This window comes from Cricetulus griseus, chromosome 3 (assembly GCF_003668045.3).
Source record: "Cricetulus griseus strain 17A/GY chromosome 3, alternate assembly CriGri-PICRH-1.0, whole genome shotgun sequence".
In the NCBI taxonomy this organism is placed as follows: Eukaryota; Metazoa; Chordata; class Mammalia; order Rodentia; family Cricetidae; genus Cricetulus; species Cricetulus griseus.
This window is the reverse complement of record NC_048596.1, coordinates 158962266-158984770: the sequence shown is the minus strand read 5'-3', so window position 1 is coordinate 158984770 and position 22505 is coordinate 158962266. Positions and strand designations below refer to the sequence as shown.

General features: G+C 41.2%; 1 protein-coding gene across 3 annotated transcripts; it reads left to right on the top strand.

The window, feature by feature from the left end:
• The first annotated feature begins 1473 nt into the window (after positions 1–1473).
• On the top strand, positions 1474–18973 carry Elmod2 (ELMO domain containing 2). 3 transcript variants are annotated; one of them, XM_027406127.2, is made up of 9 exons: positions 1474–1597; positions 2759–2906; positions 4753–4781; positions 11384–11481; positions 12592–12721; positions 15566–15699; positions 16986–17054; positions 17696–17829; positions 18178–18323. In XM_027406127.2, the coding sequence occupies exons 2-9, from the start codon at positions 2765–2767 to the stop codon at positions 18321–18323; spliced, it is 882 nt and encodes a 293-aa protein (XP_027261928.1). In that variant the 5' UTR covers positions 1474–1597; positions 2759–2764. The 3 variants fall into 3 exon arrangements, with proteins under 3 accessions (XP_027261928.1, XP_027261930.1, XP_027261929.1); XM_027406129.2 differs by lacking the exon at positions 16986–17054 and having other exon boundaries at positions 18178–18930; XM_027406128.2 differs by lacking the exon at positions 1474–1597 and having other exon boundaries at positions 2765–2906; positions 18178–18973.
• The last annotated feature ends 3532 nt before the right edge of the window (positions 18974–22505 follow it).

Sequence of the window (22505 nt, the reverse complement as noted above, 5' to 3'; positions counted from 1 at the left end):
CAGCCACCCCCACCCACTGCTTCAGAGACCTACTAGCTCCAGACTTCCAGACCTGTGGCTTCAGAGCCTCAAGACTCTGGGCTTTGTCACCCTTTGGGTCCAGTGACCCGCTAGAGCTGTTTGCTTTCAGGAGCTGTACTGAGAGTTCAAAGGTCTTCACTTGAATAGTAGTGAGTTCAAAGGTCTTCACTTGAATAGGAGTAAGATCTTGCATTCAATGTGTTTAAACTAGTTTTTATTTTGTTAAAGCTGTTGATCATAGAGTGACAATAGAGTACCTCCTGCTTGTACTCTTTGCTATCTGCCCACTCCATTTTGGAGGAGGGCTGGACAAGAACTTGATTTGGGACAGGAGGGAGATGGTCTCCACCAAAAATATTTTCACTCCTGTTGGGGCAAAGATGATGGTTTATGTGTCTTTTACGGGTTTATAGTCTACAAGTAGAATTTACTTTTAAAACGATGACTGAGTAGTGGTAAAGTGTGTACTGCTCACGTAATTTCAGTTAACAAGGTGATGAATGGAGCACAGACAAGACATTGGCTTGAATATTTCTGGAAGTAGAAAGCACTGATAGTGTTCGCTTCTGAGCAAGCGAAACGGGGTCGGGAGTCTTGGTTGGGTGGGAGGATTCAATTTATTTATTTATTTATTTATTTATTTATTTATTATTTATTTATTGAGACAGAACCATATGTTGCCAGGCTGGCTTTGATCTCTCAATCTTCCTGACGATATCGCCCTCTGGCTGGTATTACAGGCATGCACTACCATGCCCAGACCTCTAGACTTATCCCTTACTTCATCCAGTAGAGTGGAACTTTGCTGACTCCGCTGTATGTAACTCCTGCCCCTGCCCCCAATCCCTCTTACCTAACCCCTCTAATAGCTTTGTTAAGCAGCTTAGTGTGCAGTTCCTTGTAGAAGACAGCCAGGCACAATATACTAGCTAATCAACCGTACCTTTTGAGGTTTTAAAAAAAGTGCACAAATTATTCCTCAAGTAGAAACAAAATAATTACGAAATGAACGTTTGATGAGTTGATCATTCAATGTTCACTTTTAGAAGAAAAAGTCCAAACTTCGCAACTTCTCGTTGCACACACAGGCCACACAAACTCTTTTGCGTCATCCGTAAAGTCCCTTCGAGCCAAGTTTCCTTTGTGCATCGTAGAGGATATAATCAGTTCACAGGTTAGGAAAAGTAGGTGAAAGCGCTGTTGTCACACCCGCGTGGAAGAGTCTTGGAAAGCACGGAGCAAAGTTTATAGGGCGCGTCCGCTAGGACCACGTTGGCGCTGGGCGTGGCAGCCGGCCCCCGTTGCCAGGGGAACTGTCGGAGTCTGGCGCATAAGCCCGTAGGCCTTCCTTCCGCGCCCGCGATGGGCAGGAGCGCAGACCAATCGGAAGAGGGAGGGGAGGCGGGGCTCTCAGTCCGGAGACTCCCTCCCCCCTCTGGCCTCCGGTCCCGACTTCCGGGTCGCGGTGCTTGAAGGGAGCTTTCTGCGTCAAGCGGCGTCGTTTCCGTTGCTGGTGTTTGCAGCCGGGGGAAACCGAGGCAGCGCCAGCTTCCCCTAGTTCTTCCGCTCCTATGAGGTGGCTGCTGTTTTCATTTTCTCTCACCGCGTGTTGCTGGTGTGCGGCCGCGCCAGCCTCGCGGGGGGTCCTGCGGATAATCCGCAGGGTGCCGGGGCCGTCGGTCGGGGCTTTGTGCAGCTCCGGCGCGCGAGAGGGGCGGGACGGCGCGGGGCCGAGGGGCTCGCGCACGGCTTCCTGGGGCGCTTGGCCGCAGGGACGGCCTGCCGGGGCCGGCCCCTGTGCCGCCTGCATCCCGACGCGCGCGACCGGGATGACTCCCTTTAAAGACCCAGGTCCGGGCGTCTGGCCCCGGCACCCCGCGCCCTGCCCTGCCCTGCCCTGCGGAGACTGCGAGTTTGACAGCTGCCGGGGCCCGGCGCGCAGAGGGTGTGTCGGCCAGTCCCAGGGCTGGAAGGCAGGCGAGGAGCCAGCGTTTTCCTCGCCGTCCCCGGCCGGCCGCCACCCCGCCTCCCCTTCGCTTAGCACCCACCCCAAGAGTTGTCTTCTAAGACCCAGTTGTACCCTACCCAGTGTGTAGGTTTTGCGGGATTTTTTTGTTTTTAATCTTAACTTTTCGGCGTTCCTGCTCTTCACCTGGAAAACTCATGAGTTCGCCAGGACGCCATCTGCTTGGTTTTCAACCCGAACGCTTCAGTTTGTAAGCCACTTGTAGGGTTCTCATTTGTTGGCGGCAGCTGACTGAGACAGCTGGGACACGCTCTGCGCCAGGGCTCAGAAGAGCTAGCTCATTCTCGGGGGAAACCACATGTGTGGTTGACTTGAAATTGTCGCTCGGTTGGTCCTTTTATTGTCGAACTATTCAGTTCCAAGTTTTAAGGGATGAAAAACGGAAGTAGGAATCCAAAATATGAAATATTATTTGTTAAAAATGTAAGGTGGTTATTGTTCTTTTAAGCCATTAAATAATTTGGCCAGTTTTTTTCCTACTTTATAAAATTTTTTTTAAAAAAGCGACCATTTGGCCTAGAGATAAATTGACCTTTTGGTTGGTCAGTATTTAATCTATGCTGTATATTGCTTCCTTGCCTGGCTGATTAAACACTGTCACAAAATAGATTTTATTGTAATTTTTGGGGAGCTGGATCAACTTAATTTGTTTTTCAGTTTTTAAATTACAGTTTGAGGTCATTAAGCTTGTGTTCTTACATCCTTCTCCAGGAGAACATGTTTATTTCTTTGTGGGAGTTCTTCTATGGGCACTTTTTTCGATTTTGGATGAAATGGGTCTTACGACAGATGACTGGAAAGTGTGAATTGCAGCGAATTTTTGACACCTATGGAGGTGCTCAGAGGACGTACAGGATAGGTAATGCTATTCAAAACCGAAAAATTCAACGTTAATAAAAAAGTAATTGAATACTTTCTGTCTACCCAGTGATAATGTGTTCTGATTAAGTCATTGCAACTGAGTTCTTTAGCTTTGTGGTCTTTGAGTCCTTTGCACTGTGCTATTGACTATTGCACATTGAATAATGTATATAAAAAACACTTATATCTGTACATACCTACCCAATGAATGAATCTTTTGGGTTTCTTAAAAAGGTATCAGTCTGGCGTTGGTGGTGCCCCCCTTTAATCCCAACTCTTGGGAGGCAGAGGCAGGTGGATCTCTGTGAGTTCAAGGCCAGCCTGGCCTATAGAGCAATTTCCAGCCACAGCCATACAGAGAAACCCTGTCTTGAAAACAAAAATCAAACAAAAGTATCAGTTATTCTTCAGATTATATGTGCAATTGTTTACTAGAAAATTCTTCTTTCTTCAGTTTGAAACTTTTACACAACTATATGACGAAAAGATTAGAAGAGTCAATATCTTACTACTTTGTGGCCCATTTGCCAGTTTTCTCACTTTTTACTCTTATTTATGAATGGGTAGACTGCTTATTGTCCTAGGGAAGATTATTAGAACCTACCTGGGCCAGCCCCATAGTGGTAGCCACATGGTTGCTGAACACTTGAAGCATGCGTGGTGTTAAAGAATTGTGCCGTACCCATGGAGTCTCTGTATGAAAAAAGTGTAAAGATGTCATAATTGTATTTATAACACATTGAAGTGATAATATTTTAGATCTGCTAAGTTATAGTAATACAAATTGTATGTATTTCTTTTTAATTTAATAGAGCTGTGGAAATTTTTATGGTATTCATGGGGCTTAGTGTGACTTGCATTATATTTCTGCCAAATGATAGTTTTTCAATGTTTAATTGAAAATACTGCTCTGACTGGAAAATCAGATAGTTGAGAACTTTGGTTTGAAATCACTTTAGGTGTAGTAAGAAAGACCTAGGCAGAGCCACCGCTCATGATGTTGTGTTAAGTGGAAAATTGAGAATTAACTGGTTCTTATTTTGTATTGATCAAGAATATCTCAAATGAGGAATCAATACCATTAGGGCCAAGGAGTGAGGCATGGGCAGTGGGCCCTGTGCCCAGGTGGCATTGGAAGAATGGCAGAAGCATTTCCTGGCCACTGGCTGATTGAAGCTTAGTGTATATTCTTTGATTTTCCCTCTTGTCTTTTCAGATGATCCAAGTGCCCCTTGACACAGGTCTATTCAGGCTGTACTCCTTGGCACTTAACAGTACGTGGGAAGAATATATTCAAGGGTTTATTTTGAGGCAAAAAGCATTTTTCTTAAAATCCTCAAAAGGAGAGCATTGTCAGTATACCAGAAACCTTTTTTTAACAGAGCAACAACACAAATGATCTTGTCATTCTTGGAACGAAAGCCAGGAATGCAGAGGCTGTTTACTCTTTGCTTGGGAGAGGACAGACAGTCTAGGATCGGCTCCTTTGTTCTATGTTGTTCAGTTGCCGGCCATTCACCAAGGCTGATGAGAAAGAGAGAGGAGTGGAGAACAGTCTTCAGATGAATTTCTGAGATCAGAGATATTGGCAGACACCCTTACTCTGGTGGTCTGAATAGAAACAGAACATTCTGGGGAAATTGACACCAGCTTGGTACTTTGTTTGTGGGGAGATCATTCCAGCTTCTTCTTTGACTTTGAGATGATTGCTTTGTTGTCCATGTGGAATTGTATCTTAAACTGCAAGAGTGGCTTATTGCTTTTATATTTTTACTATTTGATTTTGGTCTAATTCAGAAAATACATTCAAGTGGTAACTTTTTCTTTTTTTTTTTTAATTTCAGAAAATTCATTGGCATATTCCAAGAGTAAGGTAAGGGCACATTAACAAATGGTAACTTTTTCTTTTTTTTAGGTAAGGGCACATTAAAATGCTAATTCTAAAAAACTTAGCTTAAACATGTTTTTTCTTTAAAAAGAACACTTTGATTTCAGGATTATATTTGTTATCTTAGCTATAAGAAACTGTGAGTTAAATTTTCTCATTTTAGAAGTAGTAATTCTGTCTTCAAAATACTTCTCTCTGGGTTCTGATGGACAGAAAAGTGTTTCAGCACTGTATCTTATCCCATGGCTTTGCCTGTTCATTTTGCAGTAGCAATTTATACCTTTTAGAGATCAGTATCTTAGGAAAAGCCCTCCCTGTGACAGTGCTCTCAGGGTAGGTTGTGTGAGGGAAGAGCAAAGCAATTTTGAGTGGAGAAAACATTGCATGTTCACCTTTGGATCTAAAGTGAGTCCCAGTGTATGCCATGTAGCTGTCAGCTTTTGCTGTGTAAGAAACAAACCCAAAGCTGCAGGAGCATAAAGCAGGGTTACTGTATGCTCATGCGCATGTGGGTCAGCTGCAAAGGCCCTTTACCAAGTTGGTGTCACGTTCTCATATGTCCACATGTCTTACTGTAGGCTCTAGGTGTGGGATTCTGTAGGCACAGAGAGAATGGTCTCATAGTAACTCAGTGTCGGCCCAGCAGATTGTGTCATCTCCATTTGCATCCACAGGTTTAATGAGTGGCCAAGTGCAAAGCAAAGAGTCCTCAAAAGCAATCAGCACACCCTCAAGTTAAGGCAGGCAAGTGGTTGCATGGACTTGTAGTTGATGGAAAGTCAACTATAAGATGGACCAATATGGCCATCTACCACATGTTAGCCACAGCTTTTGATGCTGTGTTAATTGGAAAACCAAGAACTAACAGCTAGATTTAACTATTAGGTCACAGTGTTTTCTGTATAAGAATTACTGTAGTGGCAGACACACTTTCAAGTCACGTTGATCATTATTAGAAACTGTGTTAATAGGTGACAAAAGGGATAGAAAATACTTAGAAATGATTGTTCACAATACAATTAAATATTATTTCATGACATTTTTAGTTCCGTTATCTATGTGTACATCTGTGTTACAGATAGCCATATATATGTTTACACTTGGCCATAATGAAAACTCTGAAACATAATAAACACATGGACGTGACTCTGTCTGCCATTGTTGATAAGAGTTGCTGACTCACGCTGGAAACAGAGAGTGTTGGATTCTGCAAGCTGATATGTTTCTTTCTGGAGAGTTACTGCTAAAGTGGTGCTTGCTAGTTTAGGTACAATCTCACTTGTGAGTTAACTGTAAGAACAACTCACATCCACATAGATGAACAAACACCTGGGAGGGGATAGTTGCCTTTTGTTCAGAATCCTAAAGCGATTTTTTTCCCCATGAGAATGTGGCATGTGAGAGCTTGAAAGTTTCTGCTCTAGTTCTTGTTTAATTTACATACACCATACACACACTTGCACGCACACACACATGTACACACCTACGTGGGCTCATTGTATTTCAAAACTGTTACAACAGGTTCAAACACAGCATCCCCAGCCCTCTGGAAGCTTGTTGGAATGTAGGCACTGGGCCTCACTCCAGAAACCCTGATTCTGTTTCTGATGTGTTGCTTCCCCAGTGATACTATGTGCTGCAGGTCAGGGCCCTTCTTGGAGGGACAGCCCTGCTTCCTGACTGCTCCCATTCTGTAAGGAGCTGTGTATTCCACATGGACCAATGGGTGCAAAGCAAGTTGTGTTTCTTTGTGAATTAATTCTGGGAGTATTTGAGAATGACAGGTACTTTCTTGTGGCCCAGAAACCACACTGTAGAAGTGTAACAGTTCCTCATACCACACCCTGTGGCCCCAGCTCTTGAGTATGTCCTCTCTAATGCTTTGACACCTGCTTTCAACACTGTCAGCACTATCCCCTGGAGCGCCACCCGCCCCTGCATTGTTCACTGTTGCATCTAGCATGGCTCTTGTCCTGTCCCATGTCATCACCACTGTGCTGCTGCTCCACACCAAAGCACCACCATCTGGCAGGTGTGCCATGAGAGCCAGAGTATTCATTCTCCCATTAAAAGCTTAAGTCATATCATCTCCAGTTTTGTTCAGTTTTGACCTTGTGAACACTGTCACCACTCTGCTTGGAATTGTAACCTTTAACCTCCCTGTCCTTTTGCCTTCCTTATTGTGCAGTATTTTACTTTTTTATTTCTCCATTTTCTCCTGTCCCCAAATGAAGCATAGTGTTTGTCATTTACATCTGTATCCCTAGAGCTTGCACCAGCTCCTAGCAGGTAACAGTACTCCGAGTATAAACAAAATGGAAATGAATGGTTTGGAAGTGCAGGCTCTCCTTTCTCCACATGGGGCATGTAGTATTTGTTCCCTTTGCTAGTACTAGTGGCGAAGGTACAGAATCTGAACTCAGCACCCAGTCATCAGAGCCACTGGGATGAGAGTCAGCTGCAGTGGCGTCTTACAGTCTCTGATGTCATTAATGAGATTTTATGTGTGTAAAATTAAGATAAATGGAAGTAGGATAGGAGATAAGATGTCGGGGAAATCTTAACAAAGATTTGATGACTACATTTCAGCATCTTCCAGGGTCGTCAGTGATCGATAAAGAAGTAAAATAGGAGAGAAGAGTGGCACAGAGAAGGAAGGGGCAGACGTGGCCCAGAGCAGGGCTTCTCATCTTCCTGATGCTTCGACCCTTTCATACAGTTCCTCATGCTGTGGGGACCCCAGCCATAAAACTATTTCATAGCTACTTCATAACTGTCCTTTTGCTACTGTTATGAATTATAATGTAAATCAGATATGTAGGAGACTCTATAGGAGACTATTAAATAAACAGAAAATATGCTAATTTTTACTTTATTTACTAATTAAAAAAATCTCACTTGAGATGAAAATGTTAAAGTTGTATTATGATCTTACCATTAAAAAAGCAAAATACTGCTGGGCGGTAGTAGTGCACACTTTTAATCCTTGCACTCCAGAGGCAGAGGCAGGCGGATCTCTGTGAGTACCAGGCCAGCCTGGTCTACAGAGCGAGTGCCAGGACAGCTAGAGCTACACAGAGAAACCCTGTCTCAAAAACAAAAAACAAAAAAACAAAAACAAAACAAAAGTAAAGTAAAATCGTTATGTTTTGTAGCACACTATAAAGAGAAAAGCTAACAGTCCTAACAAAGACTCAGTTAAATCATAGATGCTTTGTTGCCTTGAAGCCTGAAATAAAAAGCAAGTTAAAAATGGAGACAGACGTGTCAGCTTGCACATGCCGTTTGTGCATGCTTTGCACGTTATATTTACTCCAAGAGGAAAATCTAACTCTGACCTTGTATTTCCATTGACTGCCTCTGCATTTTATTACATGAGACACAATCAGGACAAAGATTCTGATTTTATTGCTTCCCACTTGTTTGACTTTGTGGAATTTGCTTGTTCCTTGTCAGTACCATATGATGGTTTTAGGACTAGAGACCTTAATACGAAGGCAGCGTAAGAGGCTACATGTTGATAATATTTGTGATGATGTAATTAAGCCAGTGGACACTACAAGGATTTGAGAGAATTAAAGTACCCAAGAAACCCTCTTACATATTTAAATACTTTGCATTTTCAATGCTTGCTTTGAATAACAGCAATTTTAATCTATTAAGGCTTGGCCCCAACAGTGATCTCAAAGTATGGTTGTGTTGGGTTGTAAATTGCTTGACAGTTGAAACTTCTTTGATGGTTAAAAATTAAGTCTCACTCAGTTATAGACTAGGGATGGCTTATAAATTATACCCAATGGCTGCTAAAATATGAAAATTTCATCTGGACTATAAGCTATCCCATGGGTCAAACAATTTGGTAGGAGACAGAGAAAGAAATTGAACTGAAATCACAACACAATCAACATTTGCTTAGCTTACCAAAGCAAATTTTAGAGACCTAAACCAGTTATCAATATTTGTGTCTTCAGAAACCTGAGAAGAATAAGTCCAGAGTAAGTTGTGATTTATAAAATAAGGCAGAAAATGAATGAAATAGAGAAGCAGACAAAAGTAGATACTATCAACAAACTCAGAACCCAGTTCTTTAAAAAGATTCCTGTCAGTAACCTCTGATCAAGTATGAGAGAAAGCCAAGATTCCCAGTGTGAAGAAAGGGAGGAAAGTGGTCACCATAGCCTAGATTCTGAAATTCTGTGAGAGACTTCCTGCTGGTAAATCCTGTAGCTTAGATGCAGTGGAAAAGTTCATTGAAAGCACAGTCTGTCACCTAATATGAAAATAAACCAAAAAGTCTAGGTGGCCATATATTCAAAAAAAGAAATGAAATCTTCAATTTAAAATGTTTTCAAAACTCTCCAGCATTGGTCTCATTAATTCTCTCTTAGAAGATGTTTGAGCCTTTGTATCTTGTTTTATGAGTGTTTGCCTGCATGCATGCATGTGCACCATGTATATCCATGAGGCCCACAGTGGTCAGAAGAGAGCATCAGATCCCCTGGAACTGGAGTTACAGATGGTTGTGAGCCTTGATGTGGGTGTTGGGAACCAAGCCCAGGCAGGTCCTCTGCAAGAGCAGCTAGTGCACTTAACCATTGAGCCTGCTCTCCAACCTGACCTAACTGATTTTTACATGTTAACAGTGCCACTGTTAACAGAGAGTCCTAGAATACAGAGGTGAAAGAAACTTTTTTTTTTATTATATTTTTTATTTTGAAGAACAGACTAAAACCAAATAAAGATATATAAATAAGAAGTACAACTCAGTGCTCTTTATAAATGTGATAGAAGAATCCTTACAAAACACTGGCAAATTAATACTACTAACAGATAAAAAGGATACTATATTATGATCGAAGCTTAAAATAAGTGTTATGATAAAGTGTGGGGGATTCCATGGCGGGTGAGGGTTACTGAGGCTGGGGACAAATATACCAGGTAGACAGAGCTTAGTGAGAAATTTTATTAGAAAGGGAAGTGGGGGGAGGAAAGAGAAAAGAGATAAAGAGACACAGAGACAGAGAGAGGACAGAAGAAGAGGGATCCAGGAAAAGTCCTGTCTGCCCCAGGGGAACAGCAGGAAAGAGAGAGGGAAAAAGAGCATAAGTGGGCGGGGGGGGGGTGTCTTTCTTTTGAAGGGGTCCTTTGCACCTGCTTGCAGACTAGTACTCATGGAACCCTAGGCTGACCAGGGTACTGCCTGAGTGCATTCTGCCAGTGACAAGGCAGGCCAGCATAATGCCTGAATCCTTAGAGTGAGTATAATTTATTAATAGAGTCAGAAAAATATGATCATTTTGATAGATACAGAAAATCTGCTCATTATTAAAAACTCTCCCAACTACAAGAGCAAAAGCTCCCTTAATCCACTATAGGCCAGCAGACCATCTGCAGCTGGCACAACAGAAAAACTTTCAATAATGAATGTTTGCCACGTTTCGTTTGAAGCATGACAGATATGTTTCGCTTCTCTGCTGCTATTCAGTATCATTGTACTAGAAATCCTGGGAACCACAGTCAGCAAGAAAAAGTCCCAAGACATAGTTGGCCAGAAATAACTATAACAGAGATGTCGTCTGAGAATGTCAACAGTCCCAGAGTCCTCAGAGGCCGATGCTATGTATTGATAAGCAAACTGAACAATCTGGTATCAGGTAGCTCTCTGCTGTCTGTGCTAACAATGAACTTTTAAGATCATGAAAGGGCAGTGCCACCTACCACAGAAGCCTGAAGTGTAAAACACCAGGGGGTTTAATGAAAGCCTGTCTTCAGCTCTGAAACTTGTGGAGATATTGTTGAGAAAAAAATGAAGCCTGGTAATCATCAATTAAAAGACTCATTATTATTAAAATGTTAATTTTAATCAGAATGTTGCTGAGTATGTTTTGAAGACACTGACAGGCTCATCTGCAGACTTACGCAGAAATAGAGGGAGAGGCTGGTATAGCTCAGATAGTCCTCCAAGAGAGCCTAATTAAAGGACATACTCAACAGGGTTTCCTAGACAAATAGAGGAAGTTATCAGATGGACCAGAAGCAGACCACATAGAGTGGTCACCTTTTTAATGTGTTGACACAGTGCATTGTGGGAAGAGAAGCTTCCAGAAGGGGCACTGGAGAACTGGGTGTGGGAAGGAGGGCAGGGTGGGGATGGGGAGACAGCTCTTAGAGACTGTTGCCGCTCCTCTTTTTAAAGTTAATTGTAAATTTCATTTACTTCTTACATTCCAATCCCAGTTCCCCCTCTCTCCTCTCCTCTCCTTCCTCACTTCCCTTCCATCTTTTTTGAAAGTTTCATAACTATGCAGTGACCATATTTTTCTGCACTGTCTCTCTACCTCTTGGGCATGCTGGGCTTCCCAAGCAGCCACATCCCACTTTCATGACTTCTTTATTTTTCACCCACTGTGTGGTTAGGAGGCTTTTAGACAACCACAAATATATACATGATTCCAGCTCTCGGGGAGATCTGAAGAAAATGTGGTTTCTTTTTGCATTTTAATATCTTCTTGGTAAAGTTGATTAAATGTCTCAACTTCTATGTCATCTCTGGGAGACTTCTCATTCAGCTGCATCTCAATAACTAGGTCCTCCAGAATGCAACACAAGTTTCCGAGAGTGAACTGGACAGATGTGTAGCGGACATAATGAAGGCAAAGAACATCTGTCCTGAGAAGGACACCAGGTGCGCTGCTCCCTCTGCAACTGCGTCATGCTCTGCAGCCTGCTGTGCAGAGCCCTGCTCAGGTGGATTGTAGTGGGGGAGGCTTGTGGGTGATGTGGCCCCTCCTCTCACCCTGTGAGCACTGAGGTCCCGAATGCTGGTAACCGCACAGAAGGACTGAACCTGGTCCTCCCACTCATCCCCATTATTCTGTTAGTCTCTTGAGGTTAAATAACTTTGGTCACTGTCCTTCCTGCCCTTCAAATTTTGGTTTTTGTGTCCGCTTCAAGCCAGGTCCTCCTCAAGCCCTCCAGTGTGTGACATTGGTTCTGCTGAGCCCTCACACTGCTCTCTATCCTTTGTGAGCAGGCTGCACTGTGGCCTTCTATGGACAATGTAGTCCTGTTCTACAAGAGTCACCAAGTAGCCAGCTAGATAGGTGATAGGCACACGGAAGGGCAATGGTACATCAAAGGACTAGATGCCTTCTCTGTAGTAATAAGTGACATCAGTAGATACATATATAAGGGAGGTGATGGCAGCTTTGGGAATATGACAGTAGTTGGGAAATGAGCCCTTGTGGTAAGAGGCGTCAAAGCCATAAGCCACGCAGGGAATTGGTGCTTTATGGATTGGTCTGGGGCATTACAGGACAGCATGAGGCTTGAGGGTCTTCTGAATGTTGATGGATTGAAACTTGATGTATTCTGTCTTGGGAGCTAAAGGTAAGTGTGCTGTTACTAGAGTAGAGTCACTGTAAAAATCATGTTGCTCTAGGGAAAGTAAGCTACTGCATTTGGGGAAACATAACTTGTGATGGATTGTTTTGTACACATTTCAGGAGTCACACTGCTGTGTGGCAGTAAAGATTAGCGGGTGTGTGGACTGCTCAGAGAAAATGTGTGAGTGAGTAATGGAGCCAGTTACACGTAACATGCTTTTGAGGCCCCATTTTACCACAGTCCGTGCGATGCTCTGTGGGGCACAGCCCCGGGTGATGCTCTGCATGGCCTTTGGTGCATCTTGTGTTAGTTAAAATCCAGGAAACACCCTTTGGATGGATGTATGAAGCACAGGTTTTGCTTTATTGTGATGAGAGGTCTGATATAAACTGATATTTTATCCTTTCAGTTTTCAGATCTGTATGAGGACGTGCTTACTGCAGATAACTGGCTATAAGCAGCTCTACCACGATGTAGAAAATGTGAGGAAAAAACCCTATGACTCTGGCAATGTGCAGCACGAGAAACTGCTTCTCAAGGTAAGAGCTGGTTCAGGATTCAGGGAGTCAGCTTCAGCTGTGAGAGCTGTGTGGATTCTGGAGGTTCATGTGGTCCACCCATTTGCCTGCCTCCTGGAGAATGTGTTAGATTTCATTGGCAGGGAAAGATTGTTGGTCAAGAACTCTTACTTGATAAGCATCTTTTAGAATCTACTCAAGTAATAATGCTTCTGAGATAAGTTATCCATTCATAAAAGGGGGTCTCTTCTACTTCAAGGCAGGGGTGCCTGAGCCCCAGAGCCTCTGTTTATCTAATTTCCTGTGGAGGCTGAGCTTTCTCTCAGCAGCACAGAAGCTGTGAAAGTAGATATCCATTTTGCACAGCATTGTGGGACTTCTAGGACCAGGACAGCATCAGTCACTAAATACTGCCCTAGTAGACTCGAGTTGTAAGAAGGGAGAAAGCTTCCTGTCACCTGCTTCTGGTGTGTAAGTGTGTGAGGTGGTGGCACTGCCCTGTAAAGGCTGACGCCTAGAGAAAATGCTGTCGACCATTCAGTCTGACCCTTCTTCATGTGAGGAAGAGGATTCCAAGGTCCCCAGGATGGGCTGATCTTCTTCTGGTGCTAAAGCTCTTGATCCTGGAGCTGCTTCCTGCCTATCTTCTGCTCCAGTCCACACTGCACTCAGGAGGGCTACAGGGGTGGTTTTCAAAAGTCTGTCCGTCCTTCCTTCCTTCCTCTCTTTTATATTTCTGTTCTTTCCTTCCCTTTTTCTTTCTCTCTCCCTCTGCCTTTTCTTCCTTATCCTCTCCACTTACCCCCCTCCCTATTTTCATTAACGTAGAGATTGTCTGACATTTCATGTGGTGTGCTTAGTTTTGATTGGCTCTCCCTACTTGCCCTCCTCTCTGTTCCCTATCCTGTTTAAAACCTTCCTTCCCAGTCTCCCCTTCCACTTCATCGCCCATGCATTAATTCCATTGGCTTATATTGCACTTGGAGTTAGGACTTGACAGAACCAAAGCCCTATGGAAAGGAACATTGGGGACATCTAAGTGAGATCAGCTGCCTAAACACAGCAAAAGTAGGGCTGGAGAGGGGGCTCAGCCCTGATGAGTTCTTACTGCCATTGCAGAGGACCTGGGTTTAGTTCCCAGCGCCCACATGGTGGATCACAACTATCCTTAATTCCAGTTCCAGGGGATCTGACACCCTCTTCTGGCCTTAGAAAGCATGAGGCACACACATGGTGCATATAAACACATCCATAAACATAAAAGGAAAATAAATTTAAACAAACAGCAGAACCTTTTTCAGAAAAAATGTAAATTAACACTTTACCTAATTGTAAAATTAAAACAAAACTTGATTTTGAGGTTAATAAAGAGTTATTGTGTGGGTTGAGCTTATATTTGAAGTGATTAAAAGCATGCTAAATGACTGCTTGTCATCTTCATTCCCCTTAATTTCAGGCACCGTCTGTGTAACCCTGCCTTCCTGCAGGGTTAGACGCATGTCCTAGTGCCCTAGTCCAGGCAGCTTTCCCCTTGCCTGTTCATTATGCACTTCAGCTCTGGAGGTAGAGTGACTGACTTTAGCTCAGCAGTCCTGCTGGGAAGAGAACTGCAGAATTGAAGTAGTTTCAGTAGAATCCAAAGAAGTGTTCACCAGCTTTTGTCAGTGTCTACATTTGGGATACAGACTTCCACCTTAACCATATGAAATCAGCATCTCCAGGCTGCAGCCCATAGTGGTACTTATGGTTACTAAATTTGAGCATTAAAAGCTGAATATGATGACATGTACCTATAATTACAGAATTTTGGAGAGTGAGGCAGGAAGATGGAGATTCAAGATCATCCTAGGCTATATAATAAGATGCCATCTCCATAAACAAACAAATAAGTAAAAATTGAGCAGTTAGTAGTTTTACATTGCAGCCCACACATCAAAAGCCTCATTGCTATGGTCACACACGTTGTCGATGTCAACAAGTTGTATGGGTTGCTAGTAAGAGAGTGGGAGAGTTAAAGTCCAGCCTATAATTGGAGTTAGCTTCAGGGCCAGAATTCTAGAAGTCTTGGGTGTTTATTAGGTGACAGGATACTTTCCATCACTCAACAGTGTCTCACATGGCAATGAAATGGAGGGGCGGGGCGGGTATAAACATTACTGTTTTGCAAAGCTTTTCAGTTTTTAATCAATGTCTACAAGTCTGTTTTGTCTGATAACTTACTTTGGCTCTTGAAATGGACTAAATTTTCTTAGTTATTTTTCATTGACTGGTTTGTTCATATCTAACAAAGGGAAAGATTGTTAGTCAAAACTCTTGGTAACAACTTAGTATTAAAGATTATATTTATTTAAAAACCAAATCATCTTTTTCTTTTAAAAATTAAATTTTATGAAATAGTCTCACTCACATACACATATCTCTTGAGTTTTATTAATATTATTTTTTCATGGTTCCCTCCCTCAGATCTATTTTATCTTCTTTGATTAAAGACTAATCACCAAATGTTACAGCAGAACCTATTCAAACCAAATTATGGGTCCATTTATACAAGACTGCTCTTCTTAAGCAATTTAATTCTAGCATATATATTATATATTAGTAAATGCAGATTTCTGTGTTTTTCTTTCTTTAAAAAAGATTTCTTTGGCTTTTTGCTTTAAAAAAAAAAGGATTCTTTACAATAGTCTTTCTGGTTGGAATAGATACTCCATGTTTTAAATACAGTCCTTGTAGGTCTTAGAATTTGTCTAAAAGTTGTTGAACTGAAAGTATTCAATTAAGAGTTCCATAAGCTAAGAAAAGGAAAATGTCCCAATAAACTCAGAACATCACTATTATTTGTAACACAAAAGCATGTTTGTGCAGCTTTGGAATCTTCTGATGCCTACGAAAAAGTTGAAGGCCCGGATCTCCAAGCAATGGGCAGACATTGGTTTCCAAGGTGATGATCCCAAAACAGACTTCAGAGGCATGGGCATACTCGGACTAATCAATCTTGTGTAAGTGAAATAAGTTTCTTTTTCTTGGCTGAGTGAAATTCCATGTTATTTCCAGTCTCTCTTAATTCTCATGAGAGTTGACATGTTGTTTCATATTGACTGTAAGTTTTTGTTAACTGTAGGGCACATGTTTGTTAGGGTGCTGGCAACAATTAGAAGACATAGTGTGTGTGCACGTGTGCACATGCATGCTTCCATCTGTGCTCACATCTGTGATTACTCCCCAGGGTTCATAGTGCGTGCCTCCGCCCTTCTCTTTCCAGCCTCACTTCTGACACCTGCTTAAGAATTAGGAGCACTGTGTTGTTTCTGCCCTCTTCTTCCCACTGTGTGGCTCTGATTCCTTTACAGAAAACAGAAGCAGGTTAGGTGACATGCTCTTTACTACCTCTGGATGTTGACCTGAGCCCCCTCTTATGGCTATGACAACTTGCCTTTTCCTTAGTACTTAGGCCATGTGCATGAAGTCCCAAAATATGCACTGTAAGTCACAACTGATAGCCAGCACTATTCTAGTAAGTAAACTGGACACATGGGTCACGACCCCTGTGTGTGTGGGACACATATCGGATATTTACAGTACGATATACGTTTTTTTTTAAATTGTAAAAGCATGTATATTTTGGTAATGTCTAAAATCTTAAAAGTTCTATATAATTCTGCTTCCTAAGGGTCTTTAAGGAATGTGAGCAACTTCCCCTCCTCTGTCAGAAGAGGGACTTTCGTAGTTTAACTGTCTGACTCTAGACTGTGTTGTGGGGTCTGGATAGGCCTGTAAATGAAGCACAGTTGTCTCCGCTGGAGTTAAGGCATCAGCTGATGTGAAGACGGATGGCCAGGACTCACATACATCTGTAATGTCTGCTCATCAGCAGTGGGTTAGAAACACTCACTCCTGCTGTGGCAGAGAGAAGACAGTGAAGGGTGGCCCCTCAGGGGCCCTCTGAGTGCTGTACAGGATGAGAGTTAGCAGGTTTCAAAACAAGGACTCAGGATTTTTCTTCCTTTGTAAGTAAATAGGAAATCTTGGTGTAGGTGAGCTCTCTGTTAAAGTAGTCTTGTGAAGTGCCAGTCTGCCTGTGTTCCTTATTGAGAGGCCTGATGCCTTAGGGTTAAAGTTGGACCCAGAAAGCTTTGTGAGTCACCGAGGTGGCTCTGGAGGGAGATGGAGTGGCTGTGGGATTGAGGGCTGTTGCTTTGACAGTGGCAGTTGCTTACACTGAACTTTTAATATGCTACTTGGGAGTGGAACATTTTTATTTCATCATTTTCCTTGACTTGTTTAGGTATTTCAGTGAGAATTACACCAGTGAAGCTCATCAGATTCTTTCCCGTTCAAATCACCCCAAATTAGGGTAAGCTGGGAAAACAGTAAAAAGCTAGACTCTTGCAATGAAAATGAGTATGTAAATCTGAAGGTATTTCAAAATGCATCTTAAAATGATGTTATTTTAATGAGTGATAACAGTAGAAATGATATTACAAACTATTTTCAAGAAAAGTCAACATAAATGTTCTATGTATTCCCATAATTTTATCATATGATATAGCTTATAAAACAAATACAGGGGCTCATAATTTTTTCAAAAACTATTTCAAAGTAGGAGTAGAAACTAAATGAATAGGAAAATCAGAGTTAGCTTTGAAAATGGTAAATGAAATACAAATTGAGGCCTTGTTATTAGCTATCTATTGCTTTATGCATAATAATTAGAATAATAAAGCTTGGTAAATGTAGGTTTCCCTCTCTTTATTGTTTTTAGATGTCATATAGTCCGAACTTTTATTTTTACTACTTAGCTTCTATCCAGTAAATTAACAGTCTTCAAAAAAAAGACACCTTGGATCTTTCTGACTATAGAGAGATTATCAAAAAGCGTGTCCTGTGTTTAGGGGAGCAGCAAAACAGTTTGATTAAATTAGTAAGTTATTTATGCACTTGCATAAGCTTGGGAGCTGTCTGCTAGCTGTATAACTGGTGATGTTTCTGGCGTAGGTATTCTTATGCAATAGTTGGAATCAATCTTACAGAGATGGCTTATAGCTTACTGAAGAGCGAAGCCCTGAAGCTTCACCTCTACAACTTTGTTCCTGGGATACCAACAATGGAACACTTTCACCAGTTTTATTGTGAGTATTAGAAGGAGTCACACCAGACCTGACCAAGAGTATCATAACTCTCAACAAAGCAGAGTGTACAGTTTTTAACGGAAATCCTGGGAAGTACAGAATCTGTGCTTATCCTTTTACTGTTTAAAGTCCTTGAAATCCAGGAACACAATGGGAGATGGACCTCCTAAAGCACTTTGTACTTCATTTTCTATATTTGAACTCAGGATGCCAGGCTTGCAAGCCAAACAGCCCTACCCACTGAGCCATCTCCCTGGCCCAAGGTGGATGTATACTTTCTGAAGATGAGATGGTCTAAATAGGATTTTATTGCCGTGGACAATGTGTTTGTGTTGTTTTTAATTGCAGGTTACCTGGTCTATGAATTTGACAAGTTTTGGCTTGAAGAAGAACCAGAAAGCATCATGTACTTCAACTTGTATAGAGAGAAGTTTCATGAGAAGATTAAAGGGCTCTTACTGGACTACAATGCTGTGCTCACTTTGAAAACATAAAACATTAGAGCATCTTCTCTTTCTACCACGTTTTGCACACACAACAGAATTTGTATGTTATAGAAATTATCTGATCGACTACAATATATAATTTCCTACAAATACTTCAGAACTCTATTTAAGAAAGCTAGTGGACAATCAGTGTATGTTTACAGTTGTTTGTACACTGTTCTCCACAAGTTCCACACCCTTCCAAAGAGCCCTTCAGCAGTCACGTGAACTCCAGTTTGGAACTTGGGACTTAGCCTGTTAGTTTAAAAGTATGAATCAGGTATATTTATATTTAGCCAGTTGATTAAAATGTGCACGAATCTCATTTTTATGTGTTGTAGCTCTCAAGCTGGTGTCATTTTCAAAATTTCAAAATTCTCCAAGATTATTGTTCAGTCTGGAAATGGCTTTTGAATGTGCTTTGTCTCTTTTTATTTCTAGGCAGATGGGCACCAGGTGAGTGCTAAGGCTTTCTCTCTGTCTCTGGCACTTGTCAGGGTGTCCTTACCATAAAGCAGGGGCAGTGTGGCTCTATCAGAGAGGGTGAAGAATCATGGCTTCCTTTATGATATCTCTGATGACTGAACATAACAGAAAATGAAAGAATGGCAATGTGTATGACTGATTTTTATTTATAAATACACTTTGAAGGTCTTGTTTCAGGGTTTCTAGGCTTTCACTCTCGGTCAGTATTTGCTTTTATCAGTTATGTAAAGAACCTTCCTTGGAGCTCCCCTGGGAGGCCCCCTGCCTCTGTGTTAGAAAGGTGATGCATCCACTAAGAAAATCCTAGCTTGAGAAACATGGTTTCTTTTAAGATAAAACTGTCTTTGAAACTTATATGGGAAGAAAACTTAGAGTTTCCTTGAAATCTCTGTTCTCCAACATTGGCGTGTTTGGCCTGCTGTTCACTTTTGCTTGTCTCTGATTTAGCTCTGATGTTTCTGGGTAATGATGTAGGGACCTGCCTAACAGGCTGTTGGGTGCTATAGCCTGGACCATGACTGTGCATTTGTGTAGCTTTATTCCCCCAAATCTCAGGAGGGCAGCAAATACTGTCAAGGATTATATGTGATGAGATTCTGATGGGATGGTTTTCTCTTGGCATGTTTTAGAGATTTGTTCTCAGAGTGAAATTAAAAGAGTCTAAAGATAGGAAAGATGATTGGGTTGTGAAGCGCTTGTAAGTCCTATGGAAACCAGTTCACAGTATCGTAAGTTAATCTAAAACACAGTGATATTTTGCACACCTTTTAATATCAGATATTTAAATATCAGATATTTATGTGATAGAGGAAGATTTGGTACTTTCCAACAATTTGTTGGTGTCTTTTGACAAGCCTCTGTCTTCACGCTGGCTAACGAGAATGGTACAGATGTCCCATAGGAAAGCCACAGCTGCAGTGGTACATAGCATGTGCATCACTGGCATGGGTTAGAATCGTTTCTTCTTAAGGAAGAGGAAACTTTTTTAAAAGTAGGTTTGTTCTATAATACTAGAAAGGAATTGTCTTTTCAGTATTACAGGAACTTAACAATTAGTTTCTTATAGGGGACTTTCTCAACCCTGGAAATATATTCATTGCACTTTTGAGACACCTTTTGTCATCCAGATTGTATGATTATTGTATAGCAAAACCATAACAAGGGGCACATGCCCACCACTCTTGTTCATCGTATTGTAGTGTTAACTTTTCCATGGGAAGCAGCTGTGTAAGTCTTTAACTTTTGCATTAGAAATACTTACCACTGTATTTTAATTTTTCAACAGCTTTGATCTTGAGCTGATTTAGCTCTTTATCAGCTTATTAATAAAAAGAGTATTTGAAGTGTGAAAGAGGAAATCTTTAAGTAGTTAAGCATTTCCCAGTAGAAAACCTCTAGTGATGTTAAGAACATTTTGTCACAGCCTTTAAATTCTCCTTTGTATGTTACAAGTATTGTTTTTTTATTAAATTATCATTAACCATTTCAGATAATTTTATAGATCTATAAGCCAATGACAGCTTCATAGTTCCAGAATTTGACCGTCACTAGTTGCACATTAGACTGCATTATGAAACAACCCTCTGGCTGATGGGCTAGGAGGCATATGCAGAAAAGGAACTGCACAGTCTGTATCCTTTACTTTCAAAGATGCCAGAATTTCATGTAGTTTTAAAATCCACCTGTAGATGTACACCTGTGTCTAGAACTAGAAAAATGTCAATGTAGCAATCAATAGTCATGACATTGAAGTAGCAGGGAAATTATGTTAGTTTTAGTATGAATGAATCAATGTGGAGATGAATTTTTGTATGTACGAGGTTAAAGAGATTTTACCAGTGACAAGAGTAGCAAAAAATATAACTACAACATTTCCAGTTCAAATGCTTTGAAAGACAATCTTTTTAAAGATGGGAGACAGTGGGGCAATCACTGAACCTAGGCCAGCCTCTTTGTAAATAAATGTAACATTGCAACTGGGTATAAAAATGAATTTCAACAATGCAACTGACTATAAAAATGAATTCCCACGATACAACTAGATATAAAAATGAATTTCAACAGTACAACTAGATATAAAAAGGAATTTCAACAGTACAACTAGGTATAAAAAGGAATTTCAACAGTACAACTAGATATAAAAAGGAATTTCAGTTGGCACCATTTATAGTTCAACATCAGAATCTTAAAAATCCCTATCCTGTTTTGTATTTATTTTTTTTTCTTTCTTTCTGTTTTAGGAACTACTTGGATTTGTATGTATTTCTCTATGAAAATGTATGCACTCATTTTTATTCCTTCAGTGTTGATCATCATTTATATTGTTCTGTTCATTAGGAATATTCAGTGAAAGAGATTTTGATTAAAAGTTTGGCTCAAAGGAAAAAAATATGACTTGGGTGTGAACAGCACCTGCTCATTTCTGCTGCAGAAAGGGTATTGTGGCATCCAAGAGGGAGGTTTTCCTGGGAGTGTGATAATGTTGATTCTTGTGATCATGACTGAGGACCAGCAGCTGAGCCCTCAGGAGAGATGGTCTGTTCTAATCCATGAGAATCTCTTGGCTGGGGAGGCTTTGTGTCGCGGTCATCTTTAGGAGTCTCTCCACACAAGCAGTGTTTCGATGAAGATGAGTGAACTGGTTAGTACTCTGAGAAATATCATGTCTTGTGTTTTTGTTTTTTTTCACCTCCAGTTTTTTTGTTTTGTTTTGTTTTGTTTTTTGTTTTTCGAGATGAGGGTTTCTCTGTGTAGTTTTGGAGCCTATCCTGGCACTCGTTCTGTAGACCAGGCTGGCCTCGAACTCACAGAGATCTGCCTGCCTCTGCCTCTTGAGTGCTGGGATTAAAGGCGTGCGCCACCAACGCCTGGCTCCACCTCCAGTTTTTGTTGAGGAAAAAAGTTTTAAATGTAGCATAGGTTGGACTCAACAACCACATTAACTTTGATAGGGTGGTTCTATGTTTTTGTTAAATTACTTACAAATATGTAAGCAGTCTTGCTCCCTAGAGGGAAAGTACTGGTTGGTAACTTAAATTTTTGTCTATCTTGCATCAAACCTTTGAGTTTCAAGTAAAAGCAATAGTGTGAGATGTGCTGTCCTTTTGTTTGTGATGTTAAGTGAGAAAATAAAAACACGGCAGAAACTGTTGCAAGCCTTCCTGTGGATGCTTGGGCTGTCACTTTGTCCCCGCTCCTATGTGCGTCATTTGTGTTCATGAAACAATGCTTCCATATTTAAATTACAGGTAACTTGTAACTCATAGATTTGTGACTTTTAACTCACTTTGTAATTACATAAGATGCTACTGGGTGAGAGTAAGTGGTTATAAGACTAAAAATATGCTTTATTTTATAAGAAACCACCATTTCACCCAAACTCACCCCATCCCATCCAGTTTTCACCAAGGGTAGAAGTGACTCATTTTTTAAAGGGTGTTTCTTGGTTCTGATTATAGATTAAGACTTGATTTTTATAATTGCTTGGATTCCAGTATGTAGTTTTGTAGAGCAATCTGGATGAAGCTGTGGCAGCACTCATTGAAGTTACTCTGCCTGTAAATGCTTCTAGAAAAATAGAAAGGATGAAAATTGAAGACAGTGCATCCACCTCAAGGGTTTTCATAGACAAGAAAAAAATAGGTGAAAGTAGAGAAAAAACTTAAAAATAAGAATGTAAACAGTAGATTATAGGCATATTATAGA